Source organism: Hibiscus syriacus, unplaced genomic scaffold (genome assembly GCF_006381635.1).
Source record: "Hibiscus syriacus cultivar Baekdansim isolate YM2019G1 unplaced genomic scaffold, ASM638163v2 tig00111129_pilon, whole genome shotgun sequence".
NCBI lineage: Eukaryota > Viridiplantae > Streptophyta > Magnoliopsida > Malvales > Malvaceae > Hibiscus > Hibiscus syriacus.
The window spans coordinates 715779-731709 of record NW_024062990.1 but is presented as its reverse complement, the minus strand read 5'-3'; the positions used below and the strand labels follow the sequence as shown (position 1 = coordinate 731709).

The following is a 15931-nucleotide window of genomic DNA, read 5'->3' as shown; positions in this document are numbered from 1 at the left end:
TTACAAACATCTAGATTATTATTATTATTATTATTATTATTATTATTATTATTATTATTATATATAAACTTTTATTATTTTTATATTATTTTAGAATATTCTTAATATTATTAAAAAATAGATAATTACATATTTTGTCACTTAACTATTCGTGTTATTTTGTATTAATTTCATTTTGATCAAACGTTGTTAAAAGCTTAACAATGATGTTAGCATGTCATTATAAAATTATGTCATGTCATCATTGTAAAATAAAAACATACCACATTGGTAGTTGTTGAACTTATACTTTGATATAACAAATAAGAGTAAAATATTTTTGGACTTAATTGAATTTGTTCAAATGATTCAAAATTAATTCAAAGTCCACAAAATTTAAAAAATGTTTTCCAAGTAATTTTTAACTTGATCTACACCTTAGAGTAAGTTTAGAAACTCAAAATATTCAATTTTTAGTGTAAGGTTTCAAAACCCCCTTGTACCTGGTTTCAAAATCCCCCTGACTGGTTTGTAAACCCCTGGTTTCAAAACCTCATGAGAGTTTCGAAACCCCTCTAGTAGTTTCGAAACCACTATGCAGAAATGTTAAAATTGAGGGGATTAAAGGCTTCCAACAGCTCTAAAAAATCCCTAACGGTTGAAAATGGTCACAAGCTCATTCAATCATATAAAAACAATCCAAAGAAGGTCACTATATTATTCCAAGCTTAAAAATCAAGAGAAAAGAGTTTTCATTCCTATTTTATACATTTTCTCTTATACATAAGTGTATATAGCTTAATTTCATATCTTTTGTTTTATTCTTGTGAGCTTAAATCTTTGTAAACACCCACCTTGAGATGTCTTCTTGTTTATACAAATCAAACCTTGTGTAAAATGGGAGTGATTCTAGTTTAGCCTTAGAAAAACAATAGTAGTTCTATCTTAGTCATTGAAAAGATAGAGTTGTAACGTTACACCTTATCCTTAAATGTAAGAACAAATTAGTAAATTTGTTGAAATCCTTGGTCTTGAAAAGCTAAGATAGTGGATGTAGAATTTGATTGAGAAAATCAAACTACTATAAATCGATTTGTGCCAAAAAGTGTTATTTTTCATTCAAGATTCCACCAATCTCTATCAAAGCTAATTCATCCCCTCTTGGCGATTTTCGATTGATCGATCGAGCCCAACTATAGTTATGTTAATTTTTTAACAGTATGTGATCGAAATGAAATATAGTTGAGTGTAAACTTTGGGAAAAGATAGTTGAGTGGCCAAAACAAAACTTAAGTGATAGTTAGATGACTAAATATATAATTTACCGTTAAAAATATATGGGAAAGTGGGGTGATTTTGATTGATGAGAATCACCGGAGAATGAAATACCGAAGCACTCTTACAAATAATGGAACCAACAAAGGCAGCAACTAGTGTTGCTGGGACCCATCACAGATCTTAGATAGGATAGAGTTTTGATCAATCAATGGCAACGCAACAAACTGTGCTCGAATTTTAAGCCTCCAAAAGAAAAGTTGGAGGTTCACTCTTTGCAGCATAGCCGTACTTAGATGTACTGTACTTCCTTTGAACGCCTGTAAGTTTTCCTGTCCCCGCTTTCTGATGGAACCCAATCATCATTCTCGAGCATTCCCTAACATGACAATAAATACTAGCACTTAGTTTCAACACAGCAAAAGTTGCATCTTTTCATAGCAGCAAATAGACTTACATAAGCTGCTCTTCCGAGTAGGAAGTATACCACTCGCTGGTCTTGCTCCAATGCTTACACCCACTAATCCTGCATTGGGCAGTGAAGATAGCTGCAGCAGCTAACAAAGATGGTGGGAACTTAAGCATTTCGTATTCGACCAGGCAAAGCTCAATCAAGAAGTATGACAGAAGCTCAAGCTGCAGGTTCAACAAAACTCATCTCACATTCATTTCATCACACACATTGTAAACAAAGAATTTATTCCTTGTCACCAACCTTCTTGTTTGATTGAGCAGCTTTCAGAAATCTCCTCATGAACACGTAAGGCGTAGGAACTGATAGATTGAATTGTAATACATTGGTCATCAATTTCTCCTGCAAATCATGGTGTATGTATCCATCATCAACACTATTTCCAACGGTCATCAAAGAATAAAAAGACGATGATTGCGAACCATATCGAGCACTTCTTTCCTGGTGTACGCCTTGTCTGAAATGAGAATCAGATCCTCAATAACAGGAACAGAAACTTCTTCATATTTGCAGGCTAAAAGCATGGCTGTTACTCCAACCAGCTGGAGTTTCTTCCTCGCTATTTGCTTTATAGCTAGAAATCGATCGATTAGATTGACAGTCAGAAACAAGGTTTCTTCCATCAACTCAAACTTGTAGTGAACCTTGCATTCCATAATAATCCTCGTTAATCTCTATAACAAGGATGTAAGAACAACCAATACAATATCTGCATGCATGCATGCATACCTCTATCAGCCAATCAATGAGGATAGCTCTCATCCTTTGGTTAATGTCATATTGGAGTTCCATGTAATTTGGTGGAACACAACCAGTACACTGCATACATTAAATCATCAAGTTGAGAGAACTAACCAAAAAATAGAAAAGGAAAAAGTCATCTTTTTAAGCCTCAATTGGGCGTTAATCACCTCTGCTTTCTTGTAGAATTTATATAAATCACCAATGTACTCAACAACTGCAAGTGGATTCGATTTATCACAATTGTCAATGTCCAGAAGACGATCTTCATCGACGTCTTCCATTTCGACCTCCTGCTGCAGGGGAGACAAAGAATCATTGTTATTCTCAAGAAAGGGAAAAAAAGTAAAAACTCAGTAGGGTCCTGTTCGGTACCATCCTTTCAATCTCATCCATCATGGCTTCTGTGTGTTGCACAAACATTGGCACATCCTGCTCATTCACATCGATGATGCTGCAGTCTTCGGGTTCATTTGGAACTGACACGGACTGGATTGGTTTCTTAGTTTCCTGTCCATGTGATTAACCACTTAAATAATGCGATTGAATAATTGCGGATAATACCAAAATTTTCAGTTGTAAAAAATGGTACCTCAGGTTTCAGTTGTTGCTTGTTAGCCATCTGGGCAGCGAAATTCCTGAATAGAAACCGAATCGTAAACAAAAAGGATCGAGAAGAACATATATTTTGCCAATAAAAACATCATTAAACTAAAACAAGTTACTAACCTAGTAACTGGTCTATGTTGAGGTATGGGTGGTGGGATTTTACCACAAACTTCATTTCTTCTGAAAATATTAAAAAAACGCTGTTGAGAAACATAGCAATAGAAAACTATTTTTTCCCAAAAAGATGAAGAAAAAGTCGTGTTCTTGGACCATTGAACTACCAAGAGAAACACCCACTCCTCAAAATCAATAGCTAATTCAGAGATCTAATTTCCTTTCAGTTCTCAGAAACAAAACAGAGAAAAATTAATGATAAAGTACTCACTCAGATAGAGGTCTCTTGCTGACTGCACAACGGTGAGGTCGGCCTTCAACTAGGTTCGGGTTAATAGTGCTCAATGCTCTTCGATTCTGCCCAATCGCCGCAGCAAACTTGCCTCCTCCGGCGGCACGTAAACCCCCTTTTTCCAACAAAAAAAAAATCTTTAGTACTTCAAATGAAAAAAAAGTACTATTTAAGCATCAAAAGAAATATTACAGAAAATGGGGTCGAAGTAAGTCACCTTGAAGACGTGAGGGACCGATGACTCCAGGATTGTTTTCGTCGGATCCTCCCATTTTTTCCACTGTTTACAAAGAAGACGACCAAAAGGATAAGAACCCCCTTAAAGATAAACATCCCAAACTATCATCAAAGATCATCAAGACACACACTTTCAATCCAAAATTAAATTAATCACTTCCTCTTTATTCTTCTTCTTTTTCTTTAAATATTTAATATTTTTTAAAGAAATCAGTAAAGACTCATCAAAGTAAGAAGATTGAAACAAAAGTAAAAAAATTCAACCACCTCTGCGAGAATAGCTTCCCTGTTTCTTTTGAAAGAGAACTGAGCTTTGAGGGTGAAGACCGAAGATCAATAGATGTAGATCTTCGTTTTCTTGATTGACGCAGATCTTTTGAAAGAGGAAAAAAGTGAGAATGCAATGAGCATATGGAATCTATGCATTGTCGGCATTATTTTATTTTCAAAACCAACTGCTAGCAAATACTAGCCGTTTGAGTTCTAGATAAATTTGAAGTTCAACGGCTATATTTTATCATGTGCTTTCAATTTTTGTTCCTTCTAGTTTCTATCATGCAATTCCAACTTTAGCCTCAAAAGGGTAAAATGAATTGCTTTTTTATCATTTGATGTCGAGTTTTCTTTCTTTCTTTTTGTTCAGAAATATGAGCATATATAATGCATGAAAAAATTGAGATGTCCAATTCCTAACTTCAAATCGTTCCATGTTTCATTTGACGTAATGTATCTCACATTCTCACTCTATGTTAGACATAAACTTAACATGTAAATTGCACATCAAAATTGTTTTAGCTTAAACTGCTCTTGATAGTTTAGACACACGATTTCGTCCATTATACAATATATATGTATTGCATATTCATACTATATAATATTATGCGTATATTGTATAGTGTATATACACATATATTATATTATTATTTTACTAATAAAAACAATGTCTTTGTTTTGTACATCCCAATAAACCCGTTACAAGCAGTCCACAGTGGACCCAAGTTACACGCTCAGAACACGTGATCCACTTGGAGCAACCCAACCTTGACCCGATTTCAGTGGAACCCGACCCGAACCGATGTAGCTAGGGTTTGCCTCAACCCACTGTCGAAGACTCCTCATCCCACGGTCAGTTTTCTCGGAACACCAAGTCAAATAACAGATCAGTATTGTGGGACTCCAAACAACCGAAAAACAAGAATTTTAATTCGAGTAGGGTCTCTAAAAATAGATTTTTTTAACTATATATATGTACGCATGTAACACAATTTAGACACAAGAAATACCGAAAATACGAGAAGTTAAGCATTGTAAACATTTCGAAAAGCAATAAAAAAGGTGAAAGTCCTTACCTTTATTTATTTTCTTCGCCTGCATGTGAGTTTTGGTTCGTTTTCTCTTCATTTTGATTCAAAAAAACAAGAAAATATGTTTTCGGCCGATGACCAGAAGAGGAGATTTTTGAAATTTGTTTTATCGAATAAAAGGGATAATTTCCCTTTTGATCCTCCATTTTTTCAGTCGTTCACTTTGAACCACAAATTTGACTTTTAGCCCCAAATTTCTTTTAAAATTGACCCCCAGTTTGTTTTTCTTTCAATTCAGTCCCTTCACATTTTAATATTTGTTTTATTTCTCATTTTTATTTATTTAAATATTATATTTTATTATTATTATATATATATGCATATGTTTTTTTCTTGTTTTATTTAATTTATTTACTTTATTTTACTTATTTTTTTATTTCTTTTGTTAATATTATGTACATATATTTTTATTATTTTTTCCCTTCTTTTCCTTATTTTATTTAAATGCTTTTTTATATTTGTTTGGATTTTTATTTATTTATTTATTATTTATTTATTCATTGTTTTATCTTATTTTATTTTATTTTTTACTTATTTAATACTATACTATACCTACATTTGTTTTTATCATCTCCTAGTTCCCTTTCTTCTTGTCCCCTCTTTTTGACCAAATATTTTTTTTTCGGTGCATTGATGGTAGTAGGCCCCTCTTATTTTATTTTTCTTCTTATTTTATTTTTTTGTTTTTGTTTATTTTTTCCTCACGTTTTATGTATATATTGATATTTTATTTTAACATTATTCTTTTTATTTTGTTATTTTTTTTATCTTATTTATTATACACTATGTTATATATATATATTATTTTATTTATTTTTCTTTCTTCCCTTCATTTTGTTTTATTTTATTTTTATTTATTTTATTTTATTATTTTGTTTTATTTTCTATTTTACTTTATTTTCTTTTATTATTTTCTTTTATTTTATTCTTTAGTTATTTTCTTAGGGTTTTTATTTGTTTCATTATTTATTTTTCTTTTGTTGTTTAATCTTGTATTTAGCATGATTATTTTTTTTTTCGTTAATAAACTTGTTTCTCTTACATTATTTTATTTTTATTTTTTTATTATTATTTTTTCATGAATTTTAATATGCACATTTTATCTTTATTTCAGTTAATTCTTCAGTATATACATTTTTTAAAACATTGTAATTTAACCCTTTTTATATTTTCTGGTTCAGTCTTTTTATCTGACATTTTATCATTTAAAGGTACTTTCGTAAATTCGTTAAAGGTAAGCAATTTGAATCATTATTTTTACCTTTTAATTTAAATTTTCAATTTTCTTAATTAAAGACAACTGAAAATTACGTAGTACCGAAAGGGCAGTTCAAGGGTGCTAACCCTTCCTTGACTGTAACCGACTCCCGAATCCGACATATCTCTGGTAAGATGCAGATCAGGTAAGAAAAAAATGTGTCCGATCAAACTATTTATCTTTAAAATAAATTATCGATAACGACTCTAACCATTCCATTCAAGTTAAAGCCCAATTCTGGGCCCCAACTGAAAGACGGTTCCGACATATAGATGCTTAAATTTTACCATACTTCTCGTCATATAAAAAATGGCACGATTTTTGTCACTTCATTTTACTGAGACGAATATTTAATTATCGATCGGTGAATGACTGCTGTTATTAATCAGGTAAGCATGATTCAATATTCATGGAAAATAACCGATGTCAGATGGTTATGATAATAAGAAGCACCTATACTCAACAAACCAAAAAAAGAATACACTGGGGGCCAGCAACAAGTCATGAAACACTTAATTTACGAGCCGGCTCCTCTTCATGCCAAGTTTGCCTAAATATTTCGTCACTTTCCGCGACAACAGCCATAATAACACCTTCATTTTCTTGAAAGGAATGGCTTAACCGACTCTACCACCACCTGGATTAAATGAAATTGAAAATCCAACATAAATCAAATTTAAACTACAACCCAGACGTTAGTCGATGATTATATGTTTCATCTATCTTCCTGAGTTGCAGGTAGTTCTTTCCCTGCCATCATATGATAGAGAAGCGAATATCCAAGGCTCGCGATTACTCCAAGCAAGGCCTGGCAACAGATTGTGGTTACATTTATTTCTTAAAACCATAGTATAAAACACATGTAGAGGTTAGGACTGATTACCATACACACCATCTTCATAATCACGGTACGAATTAAGCAATGGGTCAGCCAGTTGAGCTGGCGATTCAGCTATGCTGTTAACAAAACAAAATTAAAACAATAAAATACCAGTGAAGATCAACCAATAAAACACAAAGTTGTGCAATGCTCCAGATAGAGCAACCTTTCAGAGGTTGCCTCATCTTCAGCGGATGTAGGAGCCGTCCACAAGTTTACAGTTGAGTCGGTGCCAGCACTCTACAGAAGGGCAAATTCTTATCAAGAATTTTCAAAATATACCAATAAACAACAAGTTGCAGTTTATGTTATAGTGACTTAAAAATCTATGGATATTGCTATGCCTAGTGGATTCAGACGAATATTCGTAAGAATAGTAACCAGTTTAATCCAAGACCCTAATGCCTATTCCTAAATAACAATATTAAGATGAATGCTCGTAGAGAGAGAGAACCAGAATTAGCCCATCATACTCAGGGTTACAAGTTACAGCCCATGTCCTGCAAACATAAACATGTCACAATCAATGAACTTAAATACTCCCTTTTCTTTCTAGTGGCACCATCTTAGAACATAAATTTTGGAGATTAATTATAAATCAATCAATTGAGAAAATAGGAAGAGTAAAGTTCCTCAAAAATAAAAAAAAGGCCCATAAGAGTGCAAGTCAATTACCAGTGTGTGTGCCCAGGAAGCTCTTTGACAGGACTTTTGGGCTTTCTAAGATCCCATATGTGTATCCCAGATTCATCTTCTGCAGTGACCTGTGATGAAAGTGACAATAATAACTTGGTATCAGTAACCAGCAGAAATACCATCTCACTTGAATAGGTTCATTCACAAACCACTTCACAATCACCGCTTCCATGTTGTTTACCATTCTTTTTTTTCTTTCAGCAACTACTATAAACAATGTCTCTTATGATTGACAAAATGCAAAGGATCAACTTCATTCCATCAAACCCCACATACCAGTAAAAAGATTATAAATAGTGGTCAAAAATAGAGAAATTTCCTTTTAGAAAATGTGATGAACATCCGAATGATCAATATGTTGTTTTATCTATATATAATTGATATACAAATTTGAAATCTTGCAGTTGTGTATGATTAAACAAGGTTTGTAAGTGTACATGTCTGCATAGCAGATTTCCAACAGTGCGTTATGTGCTTGGCCACAGCTTTGACTAAAATGAAAGTATAGTTTAATTGACAAGTAAATCCTCCCAATTTCATTTTCCAAAAAAAAAAATCTTCCCAATTTCTCATCCTTACCATGTCACATGGACAATTGTAATTTATAATATCGGTCTATACTATATTATCTAGGATTCACATAGTTATAGAAATAAGAAAGTTTCGTTTGATAGAAAAAGAGTTAAAGATGATTTTAAATAGTAAAATATTCAAGCTATATCCTTACAAGTATATGATTTTTCTTCATATCATAGTTAGCATTGCGGATATTAAAATTGTTGTCAGCAACAGCATAACTCGAAGTGCAATCAATAAACTATATCTAGGTAAACATTTACGAAAAATGATCTGTAGAGAAACGGAATAATTAGAAGGTACAAGCTACAACATCATGCCTTCCTTGTCCTCTTTTCTTCAGCTAGAGGAAGGCAGGTGGTCAAATAGAAACTTTTTGAATTTTGGCCCATGAATTTAGAAAAATGAGTCAAATCACAAGGGAAATGGAACACCAAATTAAATGACCACCAGCATAATGATTAAACAGTTTAGAACTAATCTAGAAACTAAGATATGCAGAGACAACATACTTCATTGTACGTAGATCCCAAAACTGAACTGATGATTCACAAGTTGTCGCAACAGCATTTATGTCATGCGGATCCCATGCACCACCAGATAAGTAATGAAGCAAACCAGATGACTGCTTAGATTGTACCTAGATTTCCACAATAAGATCTGAATAAGCATCAAATACTAAATAAGCAATCAATGGTTTATGGGCTAGGGTTCAGATATCCGACATGGGTAAATGTAAGGGCCACATACGTCATTTGCTAAAAAAATCATCTGCCGCTTTAACTGATGTCATATTTTCACCAAATTTCACTCATAAAATCTCCTTCGTTTCCTATTTCCGTTTTTCCACTTGATCCTCCATCACACAGCTTTGAAACCTCAAAACATCCCTTGCCACCAAGAACCACCTCTGCAATGTTAGCTGCTGTGTTGAACTACACAGCAACTAGTCTGCCACATATCATGCCGTGTTAACAATGGGTATGGTTCCATAAAGTGCTGAGTCCATGTAACATAGATTTACGTTTAATTTTTTTTTTACGATAACTGCCACTGATATGTAGTCAATGTCTCTGTCAGGTTAGATAAATGCAAAGTTTTCAATTGCCACAAAATTTAATATCAGATTCAGACACTGAAGCCATAGAGTATATTGAGATATGGGGAAGGAAGAAAATGGGGGAAAAGAAAAAGAAAAGGAGGGTGAACTAACAATGCAAGTGATTACAAATATATCAGTTGTGTCTTTGAAGAAAGTATTCCAGTATTGAGCACTACTTCCACAAAAATAAAATAAAACCTAGAGGTTGAATATTCACATGCTAGTACAATAATCATTGATGATAAGAAGACAATCCTTGCAGAATCTAATCTGGGCAGCCTTTTTTGAACAATCTAACGTCCATAAGAAAATATTTTCATCATCAATGCTGATCAACTTATCATGTCTTCCAGACGGCCACCAGAGAACACTGTTAATAAGTAAAAGCCAAATTAAATTTCACAAAAAATGTCCAGTACAAAATGCAAAGAATATACAGCTTTAATAACTTGGGGGGGGGGGGGAATTATGAATCAGTAACTCACCAATTAATCTTGCCAACATGTGCATCAAGGGAGGCAATTCTTTCCAACTGCGGTGAATTTAACTGTCCATATAGCTCAGGGATCTGCCCTATTGCAGCCACATAAGATTCACCTTCAACGACAAAGAAAACTATCAAACCAGTCTCTATCTTTAAGCAGTAAAACTTTTCGACAGGATAATGCTGTTGCAGCAGCTAATTCAACTGTAGCAAAACAATGGGTATTTAGATTAGACTCTTTTTTATTAGATATTTTTGAATCAGGACATTTTTGTTGGTTTTTTGGCAAAGTCCCACATTGGTTGTGTATAAGGAGGATGGGAAATTCTTTTGTTATAAATAGAGTCATCCTCCTCTTTAGTTAAACATCCCACAAATATAAGTCTTGTTCTATATTAAAAGGCTATTTGTATTCTTTCTTTCTCTTTGTAATATTTTCTCTATTAGTGAAATATTATTTTAGTAGTGTTCGAGGAGGTAGGCATAATTTTGGCCTAACCTCGTTAAATTTTGGTGTTCTCTTTATGTCAATTTAATAGCTATTGTCGAGTATAGTTGTTGTTAATTATTGTCCTATTAAAATTACTTGTCTTGGTAGTTCTGTCTAAGGAAAGTGGGTTTTAAAAGGGACCATTGTGACCCCTCCCCTTTCCTGAGAATCTACCTTAGTGTGATTTTTAGTACAATCGTTTTCACACTAATCGTTTTCACACTAATCGTTTTCACACTAGTCATCTAGATAATAGTTTGAAAGGTGAATTTGTTATTATTGGTAGAAATTAACCCGAATTCCACAACAATTGGTATCAGAGCTCTTGGTTTATTTTAGTATGCTCTGTGGTTGCGGCTTAGGTTGATCTTCCACATCAGAAATTTTTTTTTTTTGGATAATTGACATTCCGCATTGACAGCTATTAAATAGAATTTGTAGCAGAAATGGCAAACGCAACAAAAACATCCACATCGTCGTCAACAACTGTGACAAATGTTAGATTTGCAGTGGAGATTTTTGATGGCACCGGTCATTTCGACATGTGGCAAAGTGAGGTTCTAGATGCTCTATTTCAGCAGGGTCTAGACATTGCTATTGAAGGAGAGAAACCAGATGATGTTGAGGAGAAAGAATGGAAGAGGATCAATAGATTCACATGTGGTACTATTCGATCGTGTCTTTCTAGAGAGCAGAAGTATGCATTTTCTAAGGAAACTTCTGCAAGTAAATTGTGGAAGGCACTGGAGGAGAAATTTTTAAAGAAAAGCGGTCAGAACAAGCTCTACATGAAAAAGAGATTGTTCCGCTTCAACTACGTATCAGGTACCACTATGAATGATCGCATTACTAGCTTTAATCAGCTGGTGACTGATCTGATGAATATGGACGTGACTTTTGAAGACGAAGATTTGGCTCTAATGTTGATAGGATCACTTCCTAATGAGTTTGAGTATCTTGAAACTACTCTACTTTATGGGAAAGTTGATGTGTCTCTCAGTGAATTAACTGCTTCCTTGTATAGTTATGAATTAAGAAAGAAAGACAAACAAGAAAACACAAGTGTCGAAGCAGAAGCTCTTGTTGTTAGAGGCCGTTCGAAGATTCAGAATAAAGGAAGGAGAGGGAGATCAAAGTCAAAGTCCATATTAAGCAAAGATGAATGTACCTTTTGTCGAGAAAAAGGGCACTGGAAGAAAGAATGTCTCAGGCTAAAGAACAAACGCAAACCTGAAAGGGGAAAGGCTGTCTCAGAATCAAATGTGGTCGAGTATGATGATGCAGATTCAGATTTTGCATTCGCTGCTACGCCATCAACCAGCTGTTCCAGTTCATGGCTGTTAGATTCAGCTTGTAGCCACCATATGACCGCCAATAGAGAATGGTTCTTTGATTTTAAAGAAATAAAAGGTGGAATTGTCTACACAACAAATAATTCCCCTCTTGACACACTTGGGATTGGTTCAACTCGCTTGAGGAATCAGGATGGATCAATCAGAACCTTAACAGGTGTCCATTATGTACCATATTTAATGAGAAATCTCATCACTGTGGGAACCTTAGAGTCAAAAGGTTTAGAAGTGAGGGCAAAAGATGGGATTATGAGGATTATCTCTGGTGCACTGGTGATAATGAAGGGAATCCGGAAAAGAAACAATGTGTATTACTTTTTGGGTAATACAATTGTTGGGACAGCAACAGTGGCAGCTTCTACTGATGAACATGAGTCAGAAGCAACCAGGTTATGGCATATGCGCTTGGGGAATATTGGTGAAAAATCCTTGAAATTGCTGATAGATCAAGGATTATTGAAGGGTACTCAGGCTTACAAATTAGCTTTTTGTGAGCATTGCATCAAAGAGAAGAAGACGAGGGTGAAATTTGGAACAACAATCCATGATACTAAAGGTATTTTGGATTATGTTCATTCAGATGTATGGGGGCCTTCCAAGACAACTTCATTGGGAGGAACACACTAATATGTCACATTTGTTGATGTTTTTTCCTGGAGAGTTTGGGTGTATACAATGAAGACAAAGGATGAGGTGCTAGGATTTTTCCTTAAATGGAAAAAGATGGTGAAGACTCAAACAGGCAGAAAAATCAAACGTCTCCGTACAAACAATGGTGGAGAGTACAAAAATGATCCATTTATAAAAGTATGTGAAGAATAAGGTATTGTTAGGCACTTCACTGTCAAATCTACACCACAACAAAATGGGGTGGCAGAGCGAATGAATCGGATATTAGTGGAGAAGGTTCGGTGTATGTTGTCTAATGCTGGGTTAGGCAAATAATTTTGGGCTGAGGCTTTGGTCTATGCTTGTCACCTTGTCAACCGCTTACCATCGACTGCTATTGGTGGTAAAATACCATTAGAGAAATGGTTTGGAGTACCTGCTACAGATTATGATTCCTTACACATGTTTGGTTCCACTGCATACTACCATGTTAAAGAGTCAAAGTTGGATCCAAGAGCAAAGAATGCGATCTTTATGGGGATTACCTCTGGTGTGAAAGGCTATCGTCTTTGGTGTGCAGAAACAAAGAAAATAATCTTCAGCAGGGATGTTACCTTTGATGAATCTACCATGTTGAGAAAGGTGACTTCAGAAAAATTAGAGCAGACAGATGGAACTCCCAAACAGGTGGAGTTTGAAGGAAGCAAAATTGACCCAACCAGTAAAGAAACTGATGATGACTCTCCTATGATAGAAGAAGAGTCAGATGAAGAAGAGGTTCAGACCCAAGAACCTCCACAACAACATGAATAAATTGCACTCAGAAAGTGAAAGAGGATCATTAGACAACATGCTCGTTATGCTGATATGGTCTCTTTTGCATCACCAATTGCAATTGATGACGTTCCTGCCACTTTTAATGAAGCAGTCCAAAGTTTAGAACATAAAAAGTGGAGGATCGCCATGAATGAAGAAATGCAATCCCTTCAAAAGAATCAGATGTGGAAACTAGCTAGTCTTCCGAAGGGAAAGAAGGCAATTGGGTACAAGTGGGTATATGCAAAGAAAGATGGATTTCCTGACAAGAATAACATATGCTACAAAGCAAGATTGGTGGCTAAAGGCTACGCTCAAACGGAGGGAGTTGATTATAATGAAGTATTTTCTCCAGTTGTAAAATATTTCTCCATCAGAATTTTGTTGGCTTTAGTAGCACAGTTGGATTTGGAACTAGTTCAGATGGATGTAAAAACTGCATTTTTACATGGAGACTTGGATGAGGAAATCTACATGACTCAGCCAGATGGATTCAAAATTGCTTAAAAAGAAGAAATGGTGTGCAAATTAGAAAAATCGCTATACGGATTGAAGCAATCTCCAAGGCAGTAGTACAAGCGATTTGACAAGTTTATGATAGGGCAGAAGTACACAGGAAGCAAATATGATCATTGTGTGTATTTACGCAAGCTACAAGACGGATCCTATATATATCTTCTTCTTTATGTTGATGATATGCTGATAGCTTCCAGGAGTCAGACAGAAATTGCGAAACTAAAGACTCAATTGAACAGAGAGTTTGAGATGAAGGATCTTGGTGAAGAAAAGAAGATTCTAGGCATGGAGATATCAAGAGATAAGAAATTGGGGAGGCTTTGTTTGTCTCAGAAAGAATATCTGAGGAAGGTACTAAAACGTTTTGGCATGAATGAGAAGTCAAAACTAGTTAGTACACCTCTTGCTCCTCATTTCAAGCTCGGTGCATCCATGTTACCTAAGGATGATGCAGAACGGGAATACATGTCAAAGGTTCCGTATGCAAGTGTTGTTGGTAGCTTGATGTATGCAATGGTGTGTACGAGACCCGATATTTCACAGGCAGTTGGGGTTGTGAGCAGGTATATGCATGATCCTAGAAAGGAGCATTGACAAGCTGTGAAATGGATTCTGCGGTATATTCTGAACATCGTAGATGTTGGTTTGGTCTTTCAGTAGGACAAACAAGATGGTCAGGGTGTAGTTGGGTATTGTGATTCAGACTATGCAGGTGATTTGGACAAGCGTCGATCAACTACTGGTTATGTGTTTACATTTACAAAGGCACCAGTCAGTTGGAAGTCCACCTTACAGTCAACAGTGGCTTTGTCTACTACAGAGGCAGAGTATATGGCAGTTACAGAGGCTGTGAAGGAGGCAATTTGGCTTCAAGGGTTTCTTGGTGAATTGGGAATGGAATAGAAGCACATCAAAGTGCATTGTGACAGTCAGAGTGCTATTCATTTAGCAAAGAACCAGGTTTACCATGCAAGGACGAAGCGCATCGATGTTCGATATCACTTTGTACGAGAGATTCTAGAAGAAGGTGGAGTCATAATCCAGAAGATTTAGACCACTGAGAATCCTGTTGATATGTTGACAAAAGTGGTAACTACGGTCAAGTTTAAACATTGTTTAGACTTGGTCAATATTGTTACAAATTGAAAGATGAATTTGCAGACACTATTGAAGATTGGATTTTTGAGAGATGTGTGTGGAATTTGCCAAGGTGGAGATTTGTATGTTTTTTGACAAAGTCCCACATTGGTTGTGTATAAGGAGGGGAAATTCTTTTGTTATAAATAAAGCCATCCTCCTCCTTAGTTAAGCATCCCACAAATATAAATCTTCTTCTATATTAAAGGTTATTTGTATTCTTTCTTTCTCTTTGTAATAATATTTTCTCTATTAGTGAAATATTATTTTAGTAGTGTTCGAGGAGGTAGGCATAATTTTGGCCTAACCTCGTTAAATTTTGGTGTTCTCTTTATGTCAATTTAATAGCTATTGTCGGGTATAATTGTTGTTAATTATTGTCCTATTAAAATTACTTGTCTTGGTAGTTCTGTCTAAGGAAAGTGGGTTTTAAGAGGGACCATTGTGACCCCTCCTCTTTCATGGGAATCTACCTTATTGTGATTTTTAGTACAATCGTTTTCACACTAGTCACCTAGATAACAGTTTGAAAGGTGAATTTGTTATTATTGGTGGAAATTAACCCGAATTCCACAACAATATTAAGGTTTAAACATTTTAGATTTAACATCTAGGTCGGATTTAGGTTATGTTACATTAGATATAATTATATGTATATAGGATAAAATTTATCTCTATAATTATATTTATATAGGATAAGTGTTTATAATATTTAACTAGCATCCAAATAATTATAGTAGTTATCTAAACATGTGTTACTCGTATAATTATATCAAAATTAAATTAACTGATAAATTTTCAAACAGATTTAATAAAAATCGAGTTTGCATTAACCGATTTGATGAGATTAACTTTCGTTAAATTAAAAATAACAGCAATAATAAGATCAATCATTACAATAATAAAACTGGATATTACAATGATAAAATTAA

At 34.6% G+C, this 15931-nt stretch overlaps 2 protein-coding genes across 3 annotated transcripts; both read right to left on the bottom strand.

Moving 5' to 3' along the window:
• Window positions 1-1479: 1479 nt before the first annotated feature.
• On the bottom strand, window positions 1480-4003 carry LOC120154427 (cyclin-B2-4-like). Of its 2 annotated transcripts, none has more exons than XM_039166183.1 (12): window positions 3987-4003; window positions 3700-3762; window positions 3462-3597; window positions 3197-3256; window positions 3060-3105; window positions 2843-2977; window positions 2638-2763; window positions 2456-2545; window positions 2149-2370; window positions 1970-2068; window positions 1712-1890; window positions 1480-1633 (listed from the first exon to the last, which is right to left on the bottom strand). In XM_039166183.1, the coding sequence occupies exons 2-12, from the start codon at window positions 3752-3754 to the stop codon at window positions 1495-1497; spliced, it is 1287 nt and encodes a 428-aa protein (XP_039022114.1). In that variant the 5' UTR covers window positions 3755-3762; window positions 3987-4003; the 3' UTR covers window positions 1480-1494. The 2 variants fall into 2 exon arrangements, with proteins under 2 accessions (XP_039022114.1, XP_039022115.1); XM_039166184.1 differs by having other exon boundaries at window positions 2638-2760.
• A 3057-nt stretch (window positions 4004-7060) lies between these two features.
• On the bottom strand, window positions 7061-9248 carry LOC120154410 (WD repeat-containing protein DWA2-like). The gene is made up of 8 exons (XM_039166169.1): window positions 9219-9248; window positions 9006-9133; window positions 8645-8714; window positions 7897-7985; window positions 7676-7721; window positions 7388-7461; window positions 7234-7298; window positions 7061-7149 (listed from the first exon to the last, which is right to left on the bottom strand). The coding sequence occupies exons 1-8, from the start codon at window positions 9246-9248 to the stop codon at window positions 7061-7063; spliced, it is 591 nt and encodes a 196-aa protein (XP_039022100.1).
• Between the last annotated feature and the right edge of the window lie 6683 nt (window positions 9249-15931).

Excerpts from the sequence above, each read along its gene's own strand:
- LOC120154427 (XM_039166183.1), bottom strand. The coding sequence starts at position 3,754 with ATGGGAGGATCCGACGAAAACAATCCTGGAGTCATCGGTCCCTCACGT. Across the intron at positions 3,257-3,461 it reads AGCAAGAGACCTCTATCTGA|AAGAAATGAAGTTTGTGGTA; the intron begins GTGAGTACTTTA and ends TAATATTTTCAG. Across the intron at positions 2,069-2,148 it reads GGAAAGAAGTGCTCGATATG|GAGAAATTGATGACCAATGT; the intron begins GTTCGCAATCAT and ends CATGATTTGCAG.
- LOC120154410 (XM_039166169.1), bottom strand. The coding sequence starts at position 9,248 with ATGACGTATGTGGCCCTTACATTTACCCAT. Across the intron at positions 7,722-7,896 it reads CTTCCTGGGCACACACACTG|GACATGGGCTGTAACTTGTA; the intron begins GTAATTGACTTG and ends TTATGTTTGCAG. Across the intron at positions 7,150-7,233 it reads GTACCGTGATTATGAAGATG|GCCTTGCTTGGAGTAATCGC; the intron begins GTGTGTATGGTA and ends ATCTGTTGCCAG.